Source organism: Thunnus albacares, chromosome 11 (assembly GCF_914725855.1).
Source record: "Thunnus albacares chromosome 11, fThuAlb1.1, whole genome shotgun sequence".
NCBI lineage: Eukaryota > Metazoa > Chordata > Actinopteri > Scombriformes > Scombridae > Thunnus > Thunnus albacares.
In genome coordinates, this window is record NC_058116.1 from 12,948,954 (window position 1) to 12,970,732 (window position 21,779).

The 21,779-nt window shown below is 36.9% G+C and overlaps 3 protein-coding genes across 6 annotated transcripts; 1 reads left to right on the forward strand and 2 right to left on the reverse strand.

The window, feature by feature from the left end:
* Nucleotides 1–2,515: 2,515 nt before the first annotated feature.
* si:ch211-214p13.8 (B- and T-lymphocyte attenuator) lies at nt 2,516–5,692 on the reverse strand. Its single transcript, XM_044365965.1, has 6 exons — nt 4,884–5,692; nt 4,212–4,544; nt 4,080–4,118; nt 3,853–3,990; nt 3,727–3,758; nt 2,516–3,335 (listed from the first exon to the last, which is right to left on the reverse strand). Exons 1-6 carry the CDS (start codon nt 4,975–4,977, stop codon nt 3,060–3,062), a joined length of 912 nt encoding a protein of 303 aa, XP_044221900.1. The 5' UTR covers nt 4,978–5,692; the 3' UTR covers nt 2,516–3,059.
* Nucleotides 5,693–6,713: 1,021 nt separating this feature from the next.
* si:ch211-214p13.7 lies at nt 6,714–9,579 on the forward strand. The gene is made up of 4 exons (XM_044365975.1): nt 6,714–6,901; nt 7,636–7,655; nt 7,739–7,776; nt 8,100–9,579. The coding sequence occupies exons 1-4, from the start codon at nt 6,882–6,884 to the stop codon at nt 8,274–8,276; spliced, it is 255 nt and encodes an 84-aa protein (XP_044221910.1). The 5' UTR covers nt 6,714–6,881; the 3' UTR covers nt 8,277–9,579.
* Nucleotides 9,580–10,774: 1,195 nt separating this feature from the next.
* On the reverse strand, nt 10,775–15,590 carry si:ch211-214p13.9 (cell surface glycoprotein CD200 receptor 1). 4 transcript variants are annotated; one of them, XM_044365957.1, is made up of 7 exons: nt 15,159–15,586; nt 14,136–14,192; nt 13,089–13,391; nt 12,369–12,656; nt 12,084–12,183; nt 11,943–11,985; nt 10,775–11,842 (listed from the first exon to the last, which is right to left on the reverse strand). In XM_044365957.1, exons 1-7 carry the CDS (start codon nt 15,226–15,228, stop codon nt 11,768–11,770), a joined length of 936 nt encoding a protein of 311 aa, XP_044221892.1. In that variant the 5' UTR covers nt 15,229–15,586; the 3' UTR covers nt 10,775–11,767. The 4 variants fall into 4 exon arrangements, with proteins under 4 accessions (XP_044221892.1, XP_044221894.1, XP_044221893.1 ...); XM_044365959.1 differs by having other exon boundaries at nt 12,390–12,656; nt 15,159–15,585; XM_044365958.1 differs by having other exon boundaries at nt 12,084–12,186; nt 12,390–12,656; nt 15,159–15,585.
* Nucleotides 15,591–21,779: the final 6,189 nt, after the last annotated feature.

The window sequence follows — 21,779 nt, forward strand, 5'->3', positions numbered from 1 at the left end:
CACTCAAAGATTTTTTAAATATGAAACGCATGACTGTCCACATCATAAATCTCAACTGATCCCTAATTATTTTCAATAATCCTGCAGACATCTGTAGTTTTAAAGTCACTTTCTGAGCAAGACTACATGCATTCAGCACTTTTCCACACCTTATCAGAAGGTTTTTAAGCTGCAGTGCTGCACACACTCTCGAGCGACCTCAGGTCTGATTTAATCCCACCTGTCTCAGACTTTTCTGCAGGGTTTGTGTTGTGAGAAAGTATGTGTGTGCACGTTTGTTAGATGTTAAATTCCACAGAAGTCAGTCTATTCCCTAAAGATGCTACTTGCAAACCTTTTCTGTTCCCCTGAAAGGTATGCGTGTCAACAAATTATCCTGTTGAGAGCTGCAGGTTAAAAATCCTAGAGCCACTTTTCTCCTGCAAGTCGTCTTGAACAACACCCTAAACCCCTGCAGCTCTAGATTGGAGTAAATGCCTAAAATATAATGTAAGAGGCTACAAATGTAATCTCCCTTCACTCTGCTTTGTTATTAAAAATAAAACATTTTGGTATTAATTCTCACTGACTTAAGCAAAATACCTCTCATATTTCTTAAATTTGAAAAACATGGCTGTCCATATGATCCATACTCCATTGTAATAATCCTCTGGATAGTTGTATTTTAAGCTTTCAGTAGATAAAATACAGCATTCCTTGTTGTTAGGTTTTAAAGCTGCAGTTTTGCAGACTCAGGCCGCATGCTCTCAGTGTGACCTCAGGCTCGATCTAATCAGGCCCGTCTCAAACACTGCCTTCGCACAAGCCTCCACGCTCTCCATCCTCTGTCATCTGAACCAGGGCTTTGTCCACCAGAGAAAAAACACAATCACTGATGTGTGTGTGTGTGTGTGTGTGTGTGTGTGTGTTAGAGAAAGAGTGAGAGAGACTATTAGACTAGAACTCGTGTGTGGGCTGTAACTACCAGACACCGTTGTTGAGATGAAAAATTTCCACTCAAGAATGACAGAATAGAAGTTCACAGACTCCACCTTCCTCTCCTGAGTATGCATTCCAGCAAGTATACTGTAAGAAATATAAGAACTGGGTCACATTATTCAGTAGCCTTTCTTAACAATTTATATGAAAGGTCCTTTTGTGAGCATCTGTAAATGGATTAGAGCGACAGGGTTTACCACTCAGTCTCAGGGAACACTGTGCTCCACTGGTCATCATCCAAAGCAAAGTGAAAAATCAGCATGTTTGTCAATATGACATACTGTGTGTGTTCAGCATGAGGAGCAGTTATTGGGTTTGGACGGTCAAAGGGTTGGATAAGGTGAGCAAGGTAACGTGGGAACAGCAATCCCTGCTCTTCTTATTTTAGGTTCTTGTCATACTGCTGATTGAGAATGATGTTTTTCAAACAGAAGGTGATCCAGATAAAAATCTGAGAGACTCCGTGAAATCAGTCTGAGGTCCATAATAGTATTTACAGAATTTATTTGACAAGGGGACAACACAACAACAACAACAATCACAGCTGGCCTGGGAAGCTTAATATAATACTTGAAATATAATCTTAAAGACCCTTCGAGATGTGGTATTTATTTTTTATTGGCCTGTTAGTAATCAGTTCCTCAAAATGGAAATGTATGGCTTTGTTCTTGATTAATCCCCACACATGTCAGCAAGATTTTGCCATTTGGATAATGGTTAATTGTGGACAATAACACCTTCGCATTTCATAATTTTGAGGCCTGACAAAGTAAAATTATCAGCACTTAACAGATAGCTAAACAATGCATTTAAACAGCATGTATCTACTGTTTTTAACTGCTCTGAAGAGCAGTTTCAGGATGGCTTGATTTAGATTTACAGTATAAATGAGTATTGTGCTACAATGAATCATGTCTTTATGCTCCATTTGTAGTACTGATTATTTTATTATGTACAAGCTGCTGAACAGCAATGATGGTCTACTATAATATATTACTTTAAAGCTGGTTTTGGCTAAATCTACTTTCTCTTTGTTTCTGTTAAGTGCTTATTTCTATTAACCTTGTGGCCAATCAATACTATTCTTTCTTGTATGTTATGTAACTTGCTGAATGTATGACCGCTGTAACAAGAATATCACTACACAATCTACACTTCCTCAGTACATAAGCTTTATGTGGTTGAGCAGAGACAAGGCTTCTGCTGCCACAAATGATGTGAATATCACAAATGTTTGTATCACAAAGACCCCCTATAACTTCCTGTTTAAACTAGCCCACGCCGGTGTGGTCGACAGGCTAGGTGTTATGTTTCCTCCAGTGTCGGTGCAAAACACTGAGGTCTGTATGGAGGAAATGAACCAAATACAGTTTTAATCAGATAAAACAGTGGTCTAGTGATATATGTTTGTGTATAATTCTTATATTCTTTCATTAAAATATCCAAATAATCCTCTCAACTAAAGGGATACAACAGTACATATTAAAAACACCACATCCATTCACCTTTCAGACCACAAAATATTTCCAGTCACAAGTGAAACAAAAATATATATTTCAGATCAGCCGATAATTATATTCAAATGCTTTTTCGCAAGATCCAGACAATTCCTTTATTACAGTCCTCATACTTTCAGACAGAAGTTTGTTAAATAAGTATTCAGTGAATCTGCACATGACAAATCTACTTATCCACTCCCTTTTTTATACCACTGCCAAACTTTAGGCCAACAAAGTTAAACAAGACAATAAAATCGCTCCAAGTCACGTAAATGAAATTACTATGGGTAGAAAAATAACAAGAAAGTAACAAGAAATGAATGATAAAACCTGAGGGAATAAAAACAAAACTGCTTTTGCTCTAGCCAGGTTAATTTTAAATGACTGCACTGCACATGTAACCACAAGCTTCCTTCTTCTTCCACAGTGTGGTTGATCGCTTAACTTCTCTGCCTGTTCCATGACACCAACACATACTTCTTGTGTCATGGAACAGAGTCATGGCAGAGAAGTTAAGCGATCAACCACATAATGTACATTTTTAAATCCACATTTTTCCACTGTATGATAAATCAAAAATGTTCAGGGCACATTGATGGTGGCATATTGTGGTTTTTTGTCTTTTTCAGTTGAGGTCCCCTGCTCTCTGGCAGGCATCATGGACTGTGTATGGTTGATGGCAGCATACACTGCATTGTCTGATGCTTGACTTTTATCTGCTGTGGGTGCCACAGTAGGCTGGTTCCCATCGGTCATCAGGGAAGGTGGTGTGCCTGCAGTAGTTGAAGAGAAGTGCACGACAGAAATGGAAGAGGTACTCCCCTTGCAGCACTCTGGAAGCGTACGAGTGGACATTTCCTATGACATCAAAACACCAGAACAAGATCAGATAAGCCAATGAAACATTCCCACATGATACCATTATCAGGAATAGTTCAACATTTTGGGATGTACGTTTATTTTCTTTAATGCCGAGAGATAGATGAGAAGATTGATACTACTTTCATGACTATACACGAAATATGTAGCCAGAGCCAGCAGCTAGTTAGCTTAGCTTAGCATAAAGACTGTAAACAGGGGTAATCAGCGGCTCTGCCCAAAGATAACAGAATCTGGATAAAAGCCACTTTAACCCTTTAACACTTTCTATCTTGTTTCCTCTTCATCTAACTCTTGGCAAAAGAGCAGATTAGTGTATCTCCCAAAATGAAAACTATTTCTTTTAAGTTAGCAACACTTCAAGACATACTTGCGCCTTTTTGAGGTTGTAGGTCAGTTTTCCTGTGAGGAAGACAAAAGAGGAATTGTTTAGGTGGTAAGGTCTACAAATTGTGTTACAGTAATCTGGGCTGTGAATACATATTAATGTTCTTACGTTTAAAGCCATGAAAACCCAAGAAAGTTAATGCTGTCAATGTGATGATCAGAAGAGCAAAGCTAACAACGATGAGGAAGTAGGGTAGCCAGGACATGTCCTTATCACCATCACCATCAGCACTTGGTGACTCGTCATCTACAAAAGGAGAACCAGATCAATAGTCCTAGATAGTGTTTAGCCTATTAAAATCTATGTAAAATAATCTAAAAAAAAAAGGGTCTTACCTGCACTATAGTCAACATTTTCAACCCCCTGGTATATGTCTATGTGGAATGATGAAGAGTATATTGAATTAACAGTTAAATAAGACATCTTACAGGTACTTGTGGGCAGTGAAGGAGAAATAAACAGCCTACCTGAAACTGAGACATTGATGGTATGACTTATCAGCGAATAGTTGTTTCCTCTCAAATCACATCTGTACAGGCCATCATCATGAGTGGAAATCCATTTGAAAGTCAAAAAAGATGTCAGTTTCTTAACATCATCGTCGCTCTGTGTTATTTCCACATTCTTCGTATTATTTATCTGTTGACATGTAACTGTGTCGACTTGTTTACACCAGAAGACATTTAGTGATTGTCCACAGTGTTTGACAGTACATCTGACTGTCAGATTTTGTTGTGGGGCAGTTTTCCGTGTCGTGCCTCTCCGGACAACCAGCTTAGTTTCACATGAAGAAGTCGAGTCTGAAATTTAAAAAAAAGAAAAGAAAAAGTATTACACTCAAAACTCAGTAAACTAACACATTCTTAATTGTAATCTTCGTTTTTGTTGAGAGGCTGTTCATCATTTCAGAGATTGATACAATATAACAGAAAACTGTTTCTCAATGTCATAGTTAATGCTGACAAATATATCTAAAATATTAGTTTTTTTCCTGTAATGAAAGAAATTTAATCACATGTTCAGAGTGTAACTATGTTATTTTGAAGTATACATCTTGACTGTTGTGTTAAATATATTATTCTAAATAAAGTTCATTAACAAGACATGAGTGTATATGTAAAAGAGAATTTAAGACTTACCTGAAGGTTTTCCATAGATGGACACAAATGTAAAACAGCAAAATACCAGCAAAAAGCCGTATGAAAATCTACCCATCAGTCTTGACATGTTCATACCCTGAAACTTCAAAGGTAATTTAAAACTGCAGTAACAATATGTGGCTCATTTCACTTTATGACAACTTCACCACTTCCTGACCTCCCACATATGGTCTCAGACCTTCCTGTACATGTGTGCATTACAGCACAGTTTTCGATTTGTTCACAGATAATAATTCAGTGTATGTGTATTTATGTAATTTAATTGTGGAATGACGGTTATGGAAAACATTTATCCCCTGACATATACTGTACTGGTGGAATTTACTACACAGGCCTTTTGTCATTGTGTTTACCAACAACACTCCTACTTTGTCCTAAAGCGGCTCAGGTGGCCTTTAAGTTCAGCAGGAAGTCGTGGCATCCCGGCTTTCCATCAGACAGAGGCTACATGCAGTCTTGTAAACAGCTAACATCGGTTTTCAGTGTGCTCCAGAGGCCATGTGAATGTTCCCATCGTCTTTATGAAATAATGAGAGGCTTGCTTGCTTCCCTTGTCCAATCTGTGCAAACATTTGCAGCTCCCGTAGATGAAGAAACAGCCCAAAATCTGTAAGGACAAACAGCTACTGTGGTGTGAATAAACACAAATCTATTTATAAAAAACTAAATATATGTCTCTTCATATACGTCATAAGAGGTGTGAAAGATGTGTTGCCTTGACACTGCACACAGTAAGAGTGGTTGGTTTTTTTATTATTTGTTTCTTTTCTTTTAATATAACCAGCAGATGGTGTAAGTTGACAATTATGAATATAATTGCCTAGTGGTATGTGAATCGCTGTTACAACAGCACCCTCCAGTGTAAACAAAATAGTACTTTAATCTACTGCATGTGAAATTATGTTTGTGTTTAGATAGAATTCACGTAGAAATGTAGAGTTTTTTGTTTTTTGTATGTTTGTTTTTTAATCTATCCAATCTTAAACATCTTATATTTGATCAACACTTTGAGTACAGTGGATCATCCTCATGGTCAGTTGCTTCTTTGAGACCTTCCCAAACTGATTTTTACCATTGTTCCTATTACAGGAATATGTCTGGATGATCATTATATCTGTAAAGTTTTATTTTTACTTGAGACAGAGATGTGGTTTGTGAAGTTAAATAGACTTTCCACTGAATGCGAAAAAAGGTCAGTAACTTCCTCATATTCCTCATCAAGAAAATTTGCACAATCATGCAAATGAGACAATGCAGCAACAAGAACAAATGTTACGGGTCAGCTCACCAATATACGCTTTACTGACCGCTTGGAGCAATCTATAGCAATGCAAATAGTTTACTTGTTAATGTTTTTCAGACAGCTGCTGCTAAGACTCTTGCCACCCATTAATACAGACAGGATTAATAAAATGTTATTTTACAAGGCTCAAAATTCAAAAATTACATTTGAAAAGCTCAATAGCAATGTATCTTTCCTGAAGCAAAGTCTTGGCAACTCAGAAATATCTACAGACTTCACTGTTAAAAGTTTTCATTTGGACAATTTCTTCAGTACAAATCGCTGTTTGTTGTGTTGTGTTTTGGGTGATTCAGGTGAACTGACCCTTTGATGTATTTGGGATTTTTCTTTGGTGAATGCATACGTGTGTGTATGCAGGCATGCATGCATGAGTAAGCGTGTGGTGTTAGAAACCATGGTGAACCAGAAATCAATATTAGCACACATAGCCCATTGTATGGTTCCCCCCCTTCCTCTCTCGCTCTCGCTCTCTCTCTCTCTCTCTCTATCTCTGTCGTTGTCTCGCTCTTCCAGCTTTCTCTTTATTGTGGCCTGTATGCAGTCACATACAGCAGCAGCGAGATCAGAGAGATCAGTGTCTACTACAGGGTTAGAGTTGCTCTTCAGCAACCGAGCACTGCTACCTGCCACCTGTGTGACATATAGTCTGAACATCCAGAACCTGCCGGCACATCATGGGAAACTGTACTTCAGGGTGAGTAATCATCCATACATGCACATTGTAGAGAGTAAACTTACATGTGGTAATTCAATTATAAAGAAAGCTTCATTAAAACTACTACTTGAGGGTTTTATTAGAAGAACTGAAGACAATCAAATAACAATATAGGAAAGCTGAAAGCACTTTATGTTTTAAATGAAGCGATATTGTATTTTGACTGTTTGGCAAGCAGCTTCTGCATTTTGTCTCAGCGAGGAAACACTGGCTACTGGATAAGATTAGACCGCTTCAGCTAGTGTGTTTGTCAACAACAAGAAAACATGAAGAATTTCACTCAACAGCTTTGCAATTTGTACGACAGTATGTATTTGTTACAACGTGAGCTGAGATCTTGACCTAAAAGAATGTTAAGTTCTAGGTCCTGTGCAATTAGTCGCTGACAGACAGTTGGTCACAGACAGATGTGGTTGTGCGCATATGTAGAGTTTCCTGTTGCAGCATGAGCTGTCATCTGTTAAGCTGTCAAGGAAACACTGCTGTTGGGTAAAACCTACACTTCTGAAAAGCTGTTGCACATCCTATTTATATTATTTTTTATCACAATTTATGATGTGAAAGGCACAATGATAAGATTTTCAGTCTTTTAAACATATTTATTCCACACCCATGGGTTTTATTTCTGTTTGAAAGAACAGATAAATGCTATGTTGATCTGAATGACTGTGTCCTCGATGTGATCTAATATTTTCCATTTGTTTTATTGTCAGGACAAAGAAGAAAAGGAAAGGTAACACTACATTTATAATACTATTTAGTATATAAAAACTATATACAGCACAGTATTTTATGTGTTTACATTTTCTGTTTCAGGGGATTCTGCAGATGATAAAAGCAGCACAGAAAATAAGGTAGTCCTGCCCATGTTACATCAATGTTAAGTTCATTGTTGTTGAGCATAAATCTTCATCGTTATCAGTGCCATGGGTGTGTTGGTGAGCTTTTATGATAGCACCGTCAGAGGTGCTGCCTTGATAGATTTGCATATTATGTGAACATTAGAGTGAGGCCTCTGTTGTAGCTAAATAAAACTGTAGGGCTGTTTCATCTGCAAAAAGTCATACCCACTAACCACATCACAAATGTGATGCTTGCAAAAGCACTGTATGAAAATGTAGAGTAAATGAAATGTAACAGAGGTATTACCAGCTCACTCTGTGTTATCTCATGACAGCCTAATGAGGACGTTACATACGCCTCTATTGACCACAGCAGTATCCAAGGATCAAGAAGAACCAGAGAAACCACTGACGATGAATGTGACTACGCCATAGTTAATATCCCAGCTGAACCTGTATCCGAGTGCTCATCTAAAGAAGAATGTTCAGACGATTATGTACTTATGGGGTGAACAGAAACAAGAGGAAAAGTTCATCTGAGCTACATTGTAAGATGCAGGACTGGTAGACAAGAGAAAGTGTCTAATATATTGTAATGGTGTGCAAGAAATGTCTAGTTGAACTGCCAATCAAAGCTTGATCTTCAATTAGGAAAATCTGACAAAATGAAAAACAGAAACATCCACAAACAACAGCAGCTGGTTGTGGTAATCCAGCCCAGAGCTGTTTCTCTCTGCTTCTGAGATGACCTCAAGCCTGAACACAACTGTGATGTTCCTTCCTGAAGAGGGCAAACTTGCACCGTTATTGACGTCTTTGCAGAAGAAACTCAACCTCAGGAGATTCTGGAGTTTTTAAGCCTGATGTGCCTGGATTCCTGAAATGTCATGACATTAGCAACAATCTGGAAGTAAAGGCAACTCACCCTGGTGTTGTGCCTGAATATTTTTTTCCACTCAAGAGGGTTAATCAGTTCTACAGATCTTCAAGAACAGCAACGTTTCCAAAACAGGAAATGCAGTAGCTTCTGACGTACCACTGCTGGTTACACCATGCCACCATAAAGCTACTGTATGTCAAATTTGTATGTGATTATACCACCTTTTAAATTATTATTACAAAACCTTTTATTGTGGTCAGCGTGTTTGCTCCTCAGAACTATTGCACACCACCCAAACATACTACAAATAGATATTTAAGACCCCACAACCTGAATGATTCAGAATCTTGGGTGTATTCGGTGACCTGAATGACTCAGGGGTCTTTCAGTATTTAATGTGTTGCTTTCAGTTTTCGGGGGGGTGCTGACATGCCTTGCTGTCTGTGACAGTGTATCTGTTAATACTTCCACCAGCAGTCACCAAAGTCAGAAAAGCTCAACTTAGAAATGGAACGTTTTAGCCGTCTAGACTGGCCTAAATTTATGTTGTTTACATGCTCACATACTGTTCACATAATAAATGTGTGCGCAATTTGTGCCACTGCCACATTATCCATTTCATGATGAAGAATGTAATTTTTATATAATTTGTGTCCACAACACATGTTGTAATCAGCATTTTTAGAGTCTGTGCTCATTTTGCAATGTAGTGCTCCTGAGAACTACTGCACACCACTCAATATACTAGATAGATATTTAAGGCTAAAGAATTTATATTTTTTATGTTTTGTATATGTATGCAAGGCCTGTATCTAACTGTGAGATTATTTATATGTTTGGTTAGGTGGTAGAGTAATAGTAGTAGTACTGAGAGTTGCCTTTGTTTCATTGTGGGAATTTTGATCTTTTTTATTGATTAAAAGTCTGACAAGTGCCGCTTTTGTTGATTATTCTGTTGTATTAATCATCTGCATTTCTAAAAAATATTTGAAAGAAGTCATGGTAATAATCTCTTCAATTTAAGGTCAAACTTTTAATAAGGTTCTTTGCTACAAGTGAAAAACTAAGAATCTGTATGTGTAAGTGTGTCGAGTTCTGTGGACAGAAATACATAAAAAACAAAACAGCTTCCCCTTTTTATATGTACAACTAAATAATCAGGGTGAAGGGACGATAAGTCATAGTTGCTGGAGCCTCTGATTTAATAGCAGAATTCAAAGGGAAGTCTGCACCCTGGCTGTGCACTAGGCAATAACACTTTATAATAAGAGTACAAATAATATACTCAGAAAATAAGTCATGATGATTTCAAGCATGAATTGATACAGGATGTATCATTAATTCATGTTGCTCTCCATTAAGACATGATCAAGTTACTATGATTATCACATTATCACAATCACTTCATACATTAATTATACGTTTTTATACCCACAGTTACTGTGAGTATAAGATTAAAGCATGATACAACCCTATCATGTACAATACATCCATCTAGTGTTGCTGGCTTGTAAACATGGCATAAAGAACATTGGCTCATGCAGCAACATATAGATGTTTGCGTCTGACTACCAGTTTGATAAAAGAAAAATGCAGCTTCATAGAGGCTGATCAAATGCATGAGTATAAAATGCTCTTTACTATAACTGGAATTCAGCTAATTTGGTGGCATATCGATGTCAGCATTCATTAATTGACTGTCTATTAAATGTTAACTAATCACATAAAGTGTGCAATTCAGTTATTCATGCATGAAATCATCATAGCTTATGCATTAGCTAGGTGTTACTTAAGTGTGAGTTGTACCCTTATAAAGTATTACTCAATAAGTTAAGCTTATAAGTATCTAAGTATCAGCTTCCCATAACTCAAATATCCATCATTAACTGCTATTGAATATAATGTTACAGTAGTAAATACTGGAGGCACTTAGTCAGTGCTACATTTATGTACTTATTATTAGCTATTATTCAGACAGCTTCACTTGAACATGACATGATCGCTCTGATGTAAGATTATGTTATGATCTACACCACTAGATGGCAGAAAAGTCCCTTTTTCCAGTTTGAATTTCCTATATCACTGATCAGTTTCTTCAGAAATTGGTTTACAGTCATTGTGAGAGTAGTGAACCGAATTTGGAAACTCACCATTTATTTAGATTATCATCCTGTGCTGGCAATCATCAATCATGTGACAAAAGGTGGATGTTAAACCGAGCATCTGTCGCCATTTTGATGAATGTCCACTAAGAATGAACAAGTCACATTGATCTAATCCCAAATGTAACCTTTTTAAATAGTAACTGCAGTGAAAAACAAAACCACGCACTGGTTTTCACACTTGTATCATATCATTGGGTATGACTACACCCTGCACATACCTATGTACTATTTTTAGTGTTCTTATTAATTTTGTGTAACCTACTTAAAACAACATGAGTGTGTGGTTTGTTTTTTACAGTTGAGGTAAGATGTATTTTTAATACATGTAATTACATAATTAGACAAACAATTCAAAATTCTATCATAAAAACATACTGACACGTCCATATGAACATTGAGAGGGTTATATGATTGAACCTATCCTTACGTAATACTTTACATAATATTAACTTCATTGAGATTGATGCAGCTTCTATTTACAGTTCATCAATAAATATGTGTAATCATATATAATTGCAGTACACGTATTTTATCAGCATCATCAAAAATCCATAGGTCTGTAGTCTTGGCACGCTGCCGCTGCGTACAGCTGAAGACGGCATTCATTCCCATTGAGCAGTTCATTGCATGTGTAGTTATTGTTAATGTTCTACGTAAAGGCCCACACAGCGAGTAGTGGGCTGCATGTACTGTGCATGTGGGCCAGTGTGTGACATTAGGTACATCCCCCGTTCCATCAGTCAAGTTTATCAGGACAGAATTCAACTGTGAGGCTCCCTCTCTTGTCGGAAAATCTTTCATCTCACTCTCCTCTCTGGTTACTATTTCACCATTTCTCAGTTTCACAGCCTTCAGTTTCTCACAGAGAGCCATGTGCATTATGTGTGTGTGTGCGCACGTGTGTGTGTGTGTGAGAGTGAGTGTGTGTGCGTGTGAATGTGATGCATGTGCAGGATTTTTATGAGTTATAGATAGAGTTGACACGTTGAACATAGCTGGCGTATGGCTCCACTTCCTCCACATCCTCTGCCGTCTGACAAATGCAGAGAGGTGTCATGAACAAAACCCAACAACGTGCAGTAAAAACACATAGAACTCAAAAATGCTGAGTATGTTACAGAAAGATTACCTACCGGCAGAGGTTTGGATGGTGATGTGTCTGCCTGCTTGCTACACCTGGAAAAGGGAAAGATACACAAACCAGCTAAATTACTTAGCAAAAAAGCTCACAATTAGTTCATCTAATCAGTTATTTATCAAGTGAATATTCTCACCTCAGTATTGTTAGTTTCTTTTGTGCCAAGAATAAGATTCCAGCCAAAACTGCAATGCTTATTACAACCGTGAGGATGTATATCAAAGTAAAATTAGGACCTGCCGCAAGAGAAGAAACAGTAAAGGGTTGTCAGCAATCCACTGGACATTAACACTACACGTGACATCTATTCATGAACTTATTAATACCACTATAACTAAAAAACACCTTGTCAGAAACGTAAACAAATATAAAAAGCTAAACTTTTTTCTTCTGTACTAAAAAACTAAGCTTAAACATTTACCCTTGTGCTCCCCAGACTGACCTTTGAGTTTTGGTACCAAAGTTTTCTCCTCTTCCCAGTATTGATGTCTGATTGTGCAGCTCAGGTTTTTTGTATCCATGTTTTCAGGGAGTTCCAGGCGGCTTTCTACTGTAAAGAATCCATCTGAGCCAAGCCAGGTTTTTGGAGATGATGAATTTTCTAGATGGCTCCAGCTAATGTTGGCAGCAGGTTTTCCTCTTTCAGCTTTGCACACAGCAACCATCTTATTGCCCTTCCACTCGAACCAGGCTGATATATTGGGAGGAGCTGAGCCAGGGAAGACAAAACAGGAGACATTAAACTTGCTGAGTGGTTTTGGTTTGCTGTATTAAAACACAATTTAAATCACACAAAAAACCCTAGCCATGCTTATACAATTGTTTTAATTTTGCTTGCCCAGGCTTACTTTTTCACTATTTCTTACATTCAGTATAAAATAGTTCCAGATATAACAGGGGCGTTGTGTTGTAAACGGCATATTGATGTTGGGTTATTCAAATGTCTCTTTTGAGCAATTTGAGTGTCAAAAATAAAACAATATTATCCTCCATTTTGTTTGCAACAGAAGGCTAAGCAGCAGATATTTCAAAATCTAGGCAAGTAAAACTAATACTATTCTACCCTTTAACAAGTTACCCTTCTCAATTAGATGGTTCTTGCCAGTCATCTGTCCCAGTGAGGAGAAAAATAAAGTCCTACCTATGATATCCACGCTGATATTATGAGTGTCAGCTCCTCCTGTGTAAACTGTCTCGCACTGGTAGATCCCCACATCATCATTTGAGAAGTTTGGGATGTGCAGGTACATAGTTGTGGATGTGTTTCGGAGAGACTTGCCATCATTGCAGGAGTCTTCACTTTGGCCATCATTATTGTGGCCAATTCTGCATGGTCCAGATTTCAATTTTATATTCCACAATACATAAATTATCTTACTCGCCGATTCATTGCTGCATGTCAGGCTAACATTGCTCCCCAGAATGAAAGATGCATTTCTGACAACTGAAAAAAAAGGATAGTTATATTATTTTTGGGTATAACGGTGTAATGACTGTGCTGATTTCATGGTATGGTTTTATTCTGTCATAAAATACAAATTCCACAGGTCCTAATATACACAAAAAACATGAAAAATCAGAAGCAAAAGGATCCAATCCTTCATGGGACACTGACATGCGAAGACAAAAACAGGCATTAAACTCAGGTATGACAGTTTACAAATAAATCATATAGTTTGTCATTGTTCAGTACTGACAGTAAAACTGGAAATATGTTATGAAACTTTGTCCCATGAAGAAAACTTCCTATTATTCCAAAGTGATAAAATGTAATTCAAAATGAAGTCAAACCCACCAGCTGTAAACTTTCAAAATAAAGTTATTTTAAGAACAATGAGGCAAGGCTAACAACACCCAAATGTGTATTTTAAGAGATACTGAACAATTATAATATATTTTTTTCAAATTGGACAAGCATTGGACAACACTCGGTATCCTCTTTATATTTTATACTAATAGTACAAAATAAACAAAAAATAATAACTGAATCTTTCCTCTTCAGGCATAAAGTTTCAAAGCTATTTTTACATGATTTCACTTGATTTAAACTGAAAACAGTTTGAAATGTTTGAAATAAGAATGAATAGAAAGGAAAAGGCGGATAAAAATGCATACTGTCATGTTCAACTTCCAACATTTTACTCATAGTATAAAGTAAACAGAGAGAAAATGGTTAAAATGATTTTACCATAAACTTTAGGAGCAGATGAAGAAGTGTTGTGCATCAAAGTGCTTTGAGGAGATCCTGAGAAAGATGGAAGTGGTTAGTAAAATAATGTGATAATGTGTGTTTTTTTTAGCAAGGAAGCAGCAGTGATTCACCCTGAAGAGTTCAATCATCAGTGTGGTTTATTCTTTATTAGTTATTTAGTTGAGTTAGTTAGTTAGTTCGTTGATTAATTGAGGTGTGAGGCAATGCAATTACACGTGGTCTCACTTGACCAATTTACTGCAGCAAAAAATAAAGAATCACAGACAGCTATGAGGAAAAAGAAACCTGTGCAGTTTCTTTAGCCAGCATTAAAAAAAACTCATGACACTTGTTATTTCAAAGAAATTAATTGGAAAATTCAAGGTTCATTGACTGACGGTGGCGTGTTATGGGGGTCTGAGACCTGTTTACTTCTGACAGGTAAAACGCCGTGTTTGTAGTGGTGTATTAAAACCTCAAATCTCAAATATAATTGTCTTTTCCACCTCTTAGAAGCCCCACAATGGAGAAAAACTGCATCACAGTGTTACCCTGATGTGGAATCATGATTTCCTGTGCATAAGTGGCAGCATGCTCATTCAGAAAATATGGGGCAACATTTTTTTATACATGTTATGGAACATTTTTCTCCCTTGTCAACTTCTGTATTACCCCACCTCCATGCAGGTTCTTTCCACACTGAGTCATACCAAGACAATGTAAGAGAAATCTCAAAGCGGCTGAACACTTGAACTTGCAGTCTCAAGATATCACCAATATGTCCCAGATTACACAGTGATAAAATATATTACTTCGAGTTACCCTGCATGTTAAAAACAATATATTCACACTACATACAATATAAAGTACCACAAATGACACGTTCATGCTGAATTTGCATTTACGTCTGTATTGCTTTGTATCTAAAAGCTATATTTTGTATATCAAAGGTGTATCTTCTTAAGGCTAAAACAATATTTAGTGAAACCACATGCGAAAGAAATAGATCAGTGTTCAAACCTGTGTCCAGACTCCATGTTTCATACACCGAGAGGATGAATACAGCAAAAACCCACATCATCCCCCCCATCTCCAGTTGTCCTGAGGTTCCTTTTTCAACTTGCTGCCACAGTTAGACCAACATCCAGTCAAGTCTCCTCCTAAATCCTCAGTCCTGAGCGCTGTCTACAGTAACATCAGTCTCTATGTTGCATCGTATTGCCTGTGCTCTTGTGTCATTTAGCTAAATTATACAATTTCAGTCAGAGTTAGAGTAAAGCAGGTTCTTAACTCCATCCAGACAAACTGTGCATAGGCTACTTGACACTCCCCCATGTTACAGACTTATAAAGGATGTGTGACTAACAAATCCCTCCCTCCTTCTTTCTCTTCCTCCTCTCCAAACCGCTTTCCACCGAAACATCTGCCTTTTTTTTCTCTGACACAGAGCTGACATCTGATAAATTCAGATGCCAGTTTCCTTTCTTGCAAGTCACATGATCATCCACACAGCATAGAGGCAAACAGTGCAGACTGAAAGGCAGGAAACAGTTCTCAAAAGTGTCAACCCTTTATTGACATACAATACAGAGAATTCAAACTCGAAAACATAACAGGAAAATACAGCGGGTCAACCACAAACCCGCATAAAAATGACACTTATGAACATAAACCACCATGATCTGAACAGATACATTACGAACACTAACAAAACATAACGTTTGCATCCCGGAACAGTTATAAAACAGCAAACTTAACAAACTACTTAGTCCAGCACTAGGCATGTTGGGAAATGAGGGCCGTCACTACAGTATGTAGAAACACTCCAAGAAAGGTAAAGCAGGTATAAACTGTGTAAACAATAAAGTTATGCTTTCGGCAGGACGATATCGTGCCTAAACCAAACCTAAACTGCTGAAAGATAAATATGTTGTGACAGTGCTATAGGGTTAGGTTTAAGAACAAAAACGATCTTTCTTCAAGCTTCACAAGATGAAGCCTCTTCCCTGTTTTGATTCTGACTGAGGAAGTTGTGGAAATTGTATCTTTTTCTGCTGCTTGGATGCAAGCAGCAACAGACTGGGTCCAAAGGGACAAAGGAAGGTACAACCACATTACATTATATATATACATTACATTATGTCCAGTCCTTCCACTCACCTGATTTCATGCTTGTGTTATCTTATGTGATTCGTTTTTCTGTTTTATCTGGAGTCAGCCAAGCAAAAGTACACCCCTCGCACTTATCTTATCTAACCTAAATAATGGAATGGGGATGCCAAATCAGCCTCCCATCAATCCCTCCACATAACTGCCTTATTTTAATGCTAATAAAATAACTACAGTATTGACCACTTTGTATGGAGGGTTTGAAAGTCCAAAACTAAATAATACATAAATGCTAATAAATACATAAATAATTATGCTTAAATAAACAAATAAATATATAATTATATAATTTAATTCTTAATTGTCACCATAAATAAATAAATCACAAATTAAATGAGACCTTAAATATATAAATGTTAAATTTGTGTATTTATATGTATCTATATCTATCTATCTATCTATCTATCTATCTATGCATTTGTATATTCATTTATTCATTCATATCACATTTATTTATCTATTTATAATTTTATTTATTTACTTATATATACTTTTGTTTATCCATAGTGTAAGTTGCTGCAGCGAAATAAAGACAACTTCATCCATCAAAAGTCAGGGGCGGACTCTGCCCTTCAGTTGGTTGTTGAACTTGAATCTACTGCTTTTGCCTAATTCAAGATGGTAGCACCCAGTGCAGATCGTAATGGAATCTTGTGTGCCACAGTGGTAGATATGTTGACTGTAACTGAACAGACGGAGCCAAATGCCAATTCCTATGCATTTTTTAGATCAGACTGAGGACTTCGCTGAATGAATTGGAATGATATTGGCCCTGACTGACACAGAAATTAATGAAGCTGTATTCATGATCCCAGATCCTGCTGGGTCTGTAACACTGTTCATTCTCCAACACTATGGATAAATAAAAGTATATGTAAATAAATAAATAAAATCATAAATAGATAAATAAATGCATGAATAAATGAATAAGTAAATAAATTAATATATGAATGAATAAATGAATATACAAATGTGTAAATATGTAAATGAATAAATAAATAAATACATTTAACATTTAATTTCTGAGTTATTTATGTATGGTGACAATTATGAATTAAATTACATAATTATTTATTTACTAATTTATTTAAGCATTTAATTATAATTATTTATGTATTTATATATTTAGTTTCAGCCCTTAAAACTCTCCATAACTGTGAGGAAAAGACTGCAACAGGCACTTTTCACAGAAGACGTTTTGACATTTTGATCAAATTAATCACGCATGAATTCAGTTAAGTTCAGTTTGAGGGGGCTGGTATTGTGCATGCCAGCTCACTGTCACACTGTCATGACTTACTTGGGGACTTGATCTTGAACAGACCCACCGATAGTGTTATTAGTAACACCTGTCCTTTTCTTACTATGACAAGTCAACATTTCCACTGTGAAAAAAGTCTATGGTACAGATGTTGAAAATATATCAGATTTTACTCTTGAACTGACTCAATTACCTACTAGGCTACTGATTCATGAGCAGGCTTTCAAATGTTGGTGAGGCACAATGTGAGGGAAATTATGGTTAAAAATGTTTAGTGACAGTCATAGAAACCATGTCTGAACTGTATGTTCCTGTCTTAAAGAGAAACAGAGAACATCTGTTCATGCTTTCATGTTCTGGTTATATATTTTAATTACAGCCATTATGACTAGATATTATAATTATCTATTTAATTTTGTTTTTCTATTTAATTTCATTTTTCTCTTTGTTTACTTGTTGTAGCCATTCACCTATCTCTGTAGATATTCTGATTTAACACAATTACATTGTATGTGCGTATGTAAGTATGAGTGTGTGTATTATCATGTATTACATTTCTGTGTGGATGTATGTGGGTGTGTATAGGTGTATCTAGATTTGCCGCCAGGGAGAGCATTTGGCCATATTACATGACCCCCAGATACATGAGTGTACATGCATGTATGTCTGTAAATGCTATATGTTGTATATGTTATGTCACAATTTTTAAAAAAAAAAAGAAGAAAGTGTGATAATACTGTATTGAGAAATTGTTATTTTCCTCACTGAAGTCAGGTGAAAGAGGTGAATTACCATGACAACTTGGGGGCTCATCTGGGATACCAATCTCATTCCTTCCTTCATCTATTTCCAAACACGTTAAATCTGCATGCAGCTGATCAGGGGACTACAAGTCATCCAAGATCTAGAAAGTCTACCTCCCCCGAGGAAGGCTCATAAATGACTCCCGGGGCGAGAAGAGATTGCCTGCGAGGATTATAGATAACATTTTGAATGACACAGCATCTGAAATTAAATGAGGATACAGTAGTGAAGACCACACAAGACGTGTGAGAGGTAAAGACTTTCCATTAGGGGTTATGACCTGTTGAGTGATTAAGAACTCGAACTGAAATCAAAGGTTGAGGTTAAAGATTAAAGTAAAGAAGTTCCTAAGTTATCAGGAAATGCAAAAATGAGTGATAAACATGGTCCAGAGACTTGTTGGCGGTTCCAGTTGTTTATTAAACACTCTGGGTTCCATGAAAACAGCAGTTTCGGTTTGAGTCGAATTGAGAAATTACAAAAACTTGAAGAATATGACTGTAAAAAAGGAAAAAAGAAAGCGAGGGTGGATTGGAAAGCATTTTTTCTGTGGAAAAATTAGGCATAATATAGAGACAGACAACAAAAACAAGAAAAACAGCATAAAACAAAAATAAAAAAGGGGGAGGAATGGTGTTCAGTAATCAATGTCCCCATTGTCAACGCCAGAATCCAGGTACACTTCTAGACTAGTCACCACAACCAGTGACAAGCCAACCAGACACCCGTCCGGGCCTGTGTGACGGGGTTCGAGATGACCTGGACTAGATACCCATACGAGAGTCTTCAGCCAGTTCTTCAGCCCTCATCACCACCTCCTTCATATTTTATGGGAACAAACCAAGAATTATCATCATTATTATTATTTGAACTTTCCCCATCTCACTCATCACATCGTGCATGCCACATGTATGTGATGAGGAAGCAAGCTGTGTTCACTTAACCTCCAAATTAAATGACAAAATACGTTGTTGGTCCATGCACTGCAGAAGGACACTTCAATGTAAAAACCTATCCTAAATACAAATGAAAAGTCAGTCCCATCTGGCAATACTATATACACCACTATCTTAATACAGTCTAACAAAACCTTTTTTCTTGAAACTTATAATGTCCACTTTTTGTTCAAACAGTTTACTGAGGTGTTGATTTAACTTTATAGACATTTTGAAGAGTGTGGATTGTGGTGCTGTTCAATTGTGTTGTAATGTCGCGCTGTGCTGTTATTCAATCGTGTCTCTAATATTTAGTCTACCCTCACTGTAGACATGTGGGTGTACAAAAAGATTTTTTTTAAAAACACTCTCAGTATGACAGTACAATTCAAATCTAATATCACTGTAAAGTTGAATCAAGGCATCTCTAAAAGAGACCACATTGCTTTTAAGAAGGTTTTAACTGATAAGCCAGTCAATAATTGTTTAGGCATTATAGATTTCGGAGAAGTCTTTCATGCTGAGTAAGAGTATTTTGACACAAGTGTTGTTTTTTTTGTGGTCTATATCTGCTGGTGAAAGAACATCTCGCTGTCTAGGGGTTAAAGATGCAGAGTTGCTTACATGAGCTGTTGCTGATGTGTTCATGTGGGGGCAGGCGTTATTACTGACTCAATTTGCAGATCAGAGATTAACTGACAAGAACACACTTGGTAAGCTATCTTGTGTATGTGGTTATGATCTGCAAGCTCTATTTGGAGTTTGTGGTTTGCGAGTACATCGTGCAATGAGACATCTTGATATTAACTGTTCCATATAAGATAAGATTGGGCGGATGAATGAGAAAAACTCAGCTTTTCCTTCACAGTGTTGCACTCTCACTCTGCCTATGTATGCCACAGAAAGAAAAACTGTGAAAACAATGCAGACACACATTAATAGAAGGAAGTATTATCTGCAGTAATCTAGGCAATAAGTGACAAGGCATTGTAACTATTGTCCAAGCTGTTGCTGTGAAAGCAAAGAGATCCACTTATAATCTCTTCTCTTTTTTCTGAGATCTAATATTAGACAGTGTTTATTTAACATATAGGCAGCAGAAGTTCAGCTGACTGTGAGTTGGCACACTTGGCATAAAGGAACTAGGTTTTCCACAACATTGCAAAAACTTCCAGCTGTGAAGTAATGCTACTTTGGTCAGTTGTGTTCCTCATACGCAAAAAATGTTTTAAAAAAAGTTGATAAAGCAGAGTTTAGGGAAGAGAAAGAAAATATTTGCTATGACACATTTGTGAGTGTGTGTGTGTCTGTCTTTGCACTGTTTCCCTTTGATAACACTGACTTCCTGTTGATGTCAAAATCAACCTTTTTGACAACCCTAAAATATGTTCTGAAGGGTATAGAGTATGCCATGTAAAAGTAAATGATAGGCAAAAAATGTTTGTATCTGTGGAGTAATAATTTTAAGCTTTCCTCAGGTAAAAAGTGAAGATTTGTGGGAATAAATTAAATAAATGTTAGAGTATAAGTAGAATATAAGGAGAAGAAATCAAGTGCTCTGCCACTTCATTAAACTCCAAAATCTTTTCAGCCTACATACTTCAGAATTTGTATGTAGTTGATGAATTTGGGGTACTAAAAAGATGTTTTCCTACTGTAAGATGAACATTGTGGCTACACAGATATACATATGTATATACTTCATTTATATACTGTCCATATATACTTTATTAGGATTACCTGTGCAATCGAATACAATCCAATACAACAGCTCTGCCATAAATTCTACTTTTACAAAGCTTGTTTGTTTACATTTTCAGTTTTTGCCGACATTGTCAGAAAGGTGACAATTCTACTTTAAGTTTATTTAGAGGTTGTAGTGGATGGTGGTGGTGTACTGGAATGCGTTCCTAGTATTTTGGCTCTGTCATGTATGTTAATGGGGTGGACAAAATATTAGGAACACTTTTAGGAACAACATAATACACCCCAGCACAGGTACAGTAAGCTGCATAAAAGTAGAATTTATAATTTATATTAGAGCTGTTGTATTGGATTTCATTAAATTGAATATTTTCCTAATAAAGTGCTAATGTAGTACATATACATACATACACACACACACATATATATATATATATATATATATACACATATACACACCTTGACTCAGAGCATGCGACAGGGTCATGGGTGCCCAAGGCTCATTTGATGCACATGGGAAGTGAAGGCTAGCCTATCTGCTCTGATCCCTCAGAAGGGCTAAAGTAGTACAAATTACCGAAAAAGTTAATGCTGGCTTTGATAGACGGGTGTCAGAACACACAGTGCATCGCAGCTTGCTGTGTATGGGGCTACATAGCTGCAGATCGGTCAGAGTGCCCATGCCGACCACTGTCCGCTGACTAAAGCATCTACAATGGGCTCATGAGCGTGAGAACTGAACCATGGAGCAATGGAAGAAGGTGACCT

Coding starts and splice junctions, on each gene's coding strand:
- si:ch211-214p13.7 (XM_044365975.1), top strand. CDS start 6,882: ATGGGAAACTGTACTTCAGG. Junction 7,656..7,738: donor GACAAAGAAGAAAAGGAAAG/GTAACACTACAT, acceptor TTTCTGTTTCAG/GGGATTCTGCAGATGATAAA. Junction 7,777..8,099: donor AAAGCAGCACAGAAAATAAG/GTAGTCCTGCCC, acceptor ATCTCATGACAG/CCTAATGAGGACGTTACATA.
- si:ch211-214p13.8 (XM_044365965.1), bottom strand. CDS start 4,977: ATGAACATGTCAAGACTGATGGGTAGATTTTCATACGGCTTTTTGCTG. Junction 4,119..4,211: donor CATCAATGTCTCAGTTTCAG/GTAGGCTGTTTA, acceptor CATTCCACATAG/ACATATACCAGGGGGTTGAA. Junction 3,759..3,852: donor GGGTTTTCATGGCTTTAAAC/GTAAGAACATTA, acceptor TCTTCCTCACAG/GAAAACTGACCTACAACCTC.
- si:ch211-214p13.9 (XM_044365957.1), bottom strand. CDS start 15,228: ATGGGGGGGATGATGTGGGTTTTTGCTGTATTCATCCTCTCGGTGTAT. Junction 14,193..15,158: donor AACATGGAGTCTGGACACAG/GTTTGAACACTG, acceptor CATCTTTCTCAG/GATCTCCTCAAAGCACTTTG. Junction 11,843..11,942: donor CACCATCCAAACCTCTGCCG/GTAGGTAATCTT, acceptor TGCATTTGTCAG/ACGGCAGAGGATGTGGAGGA.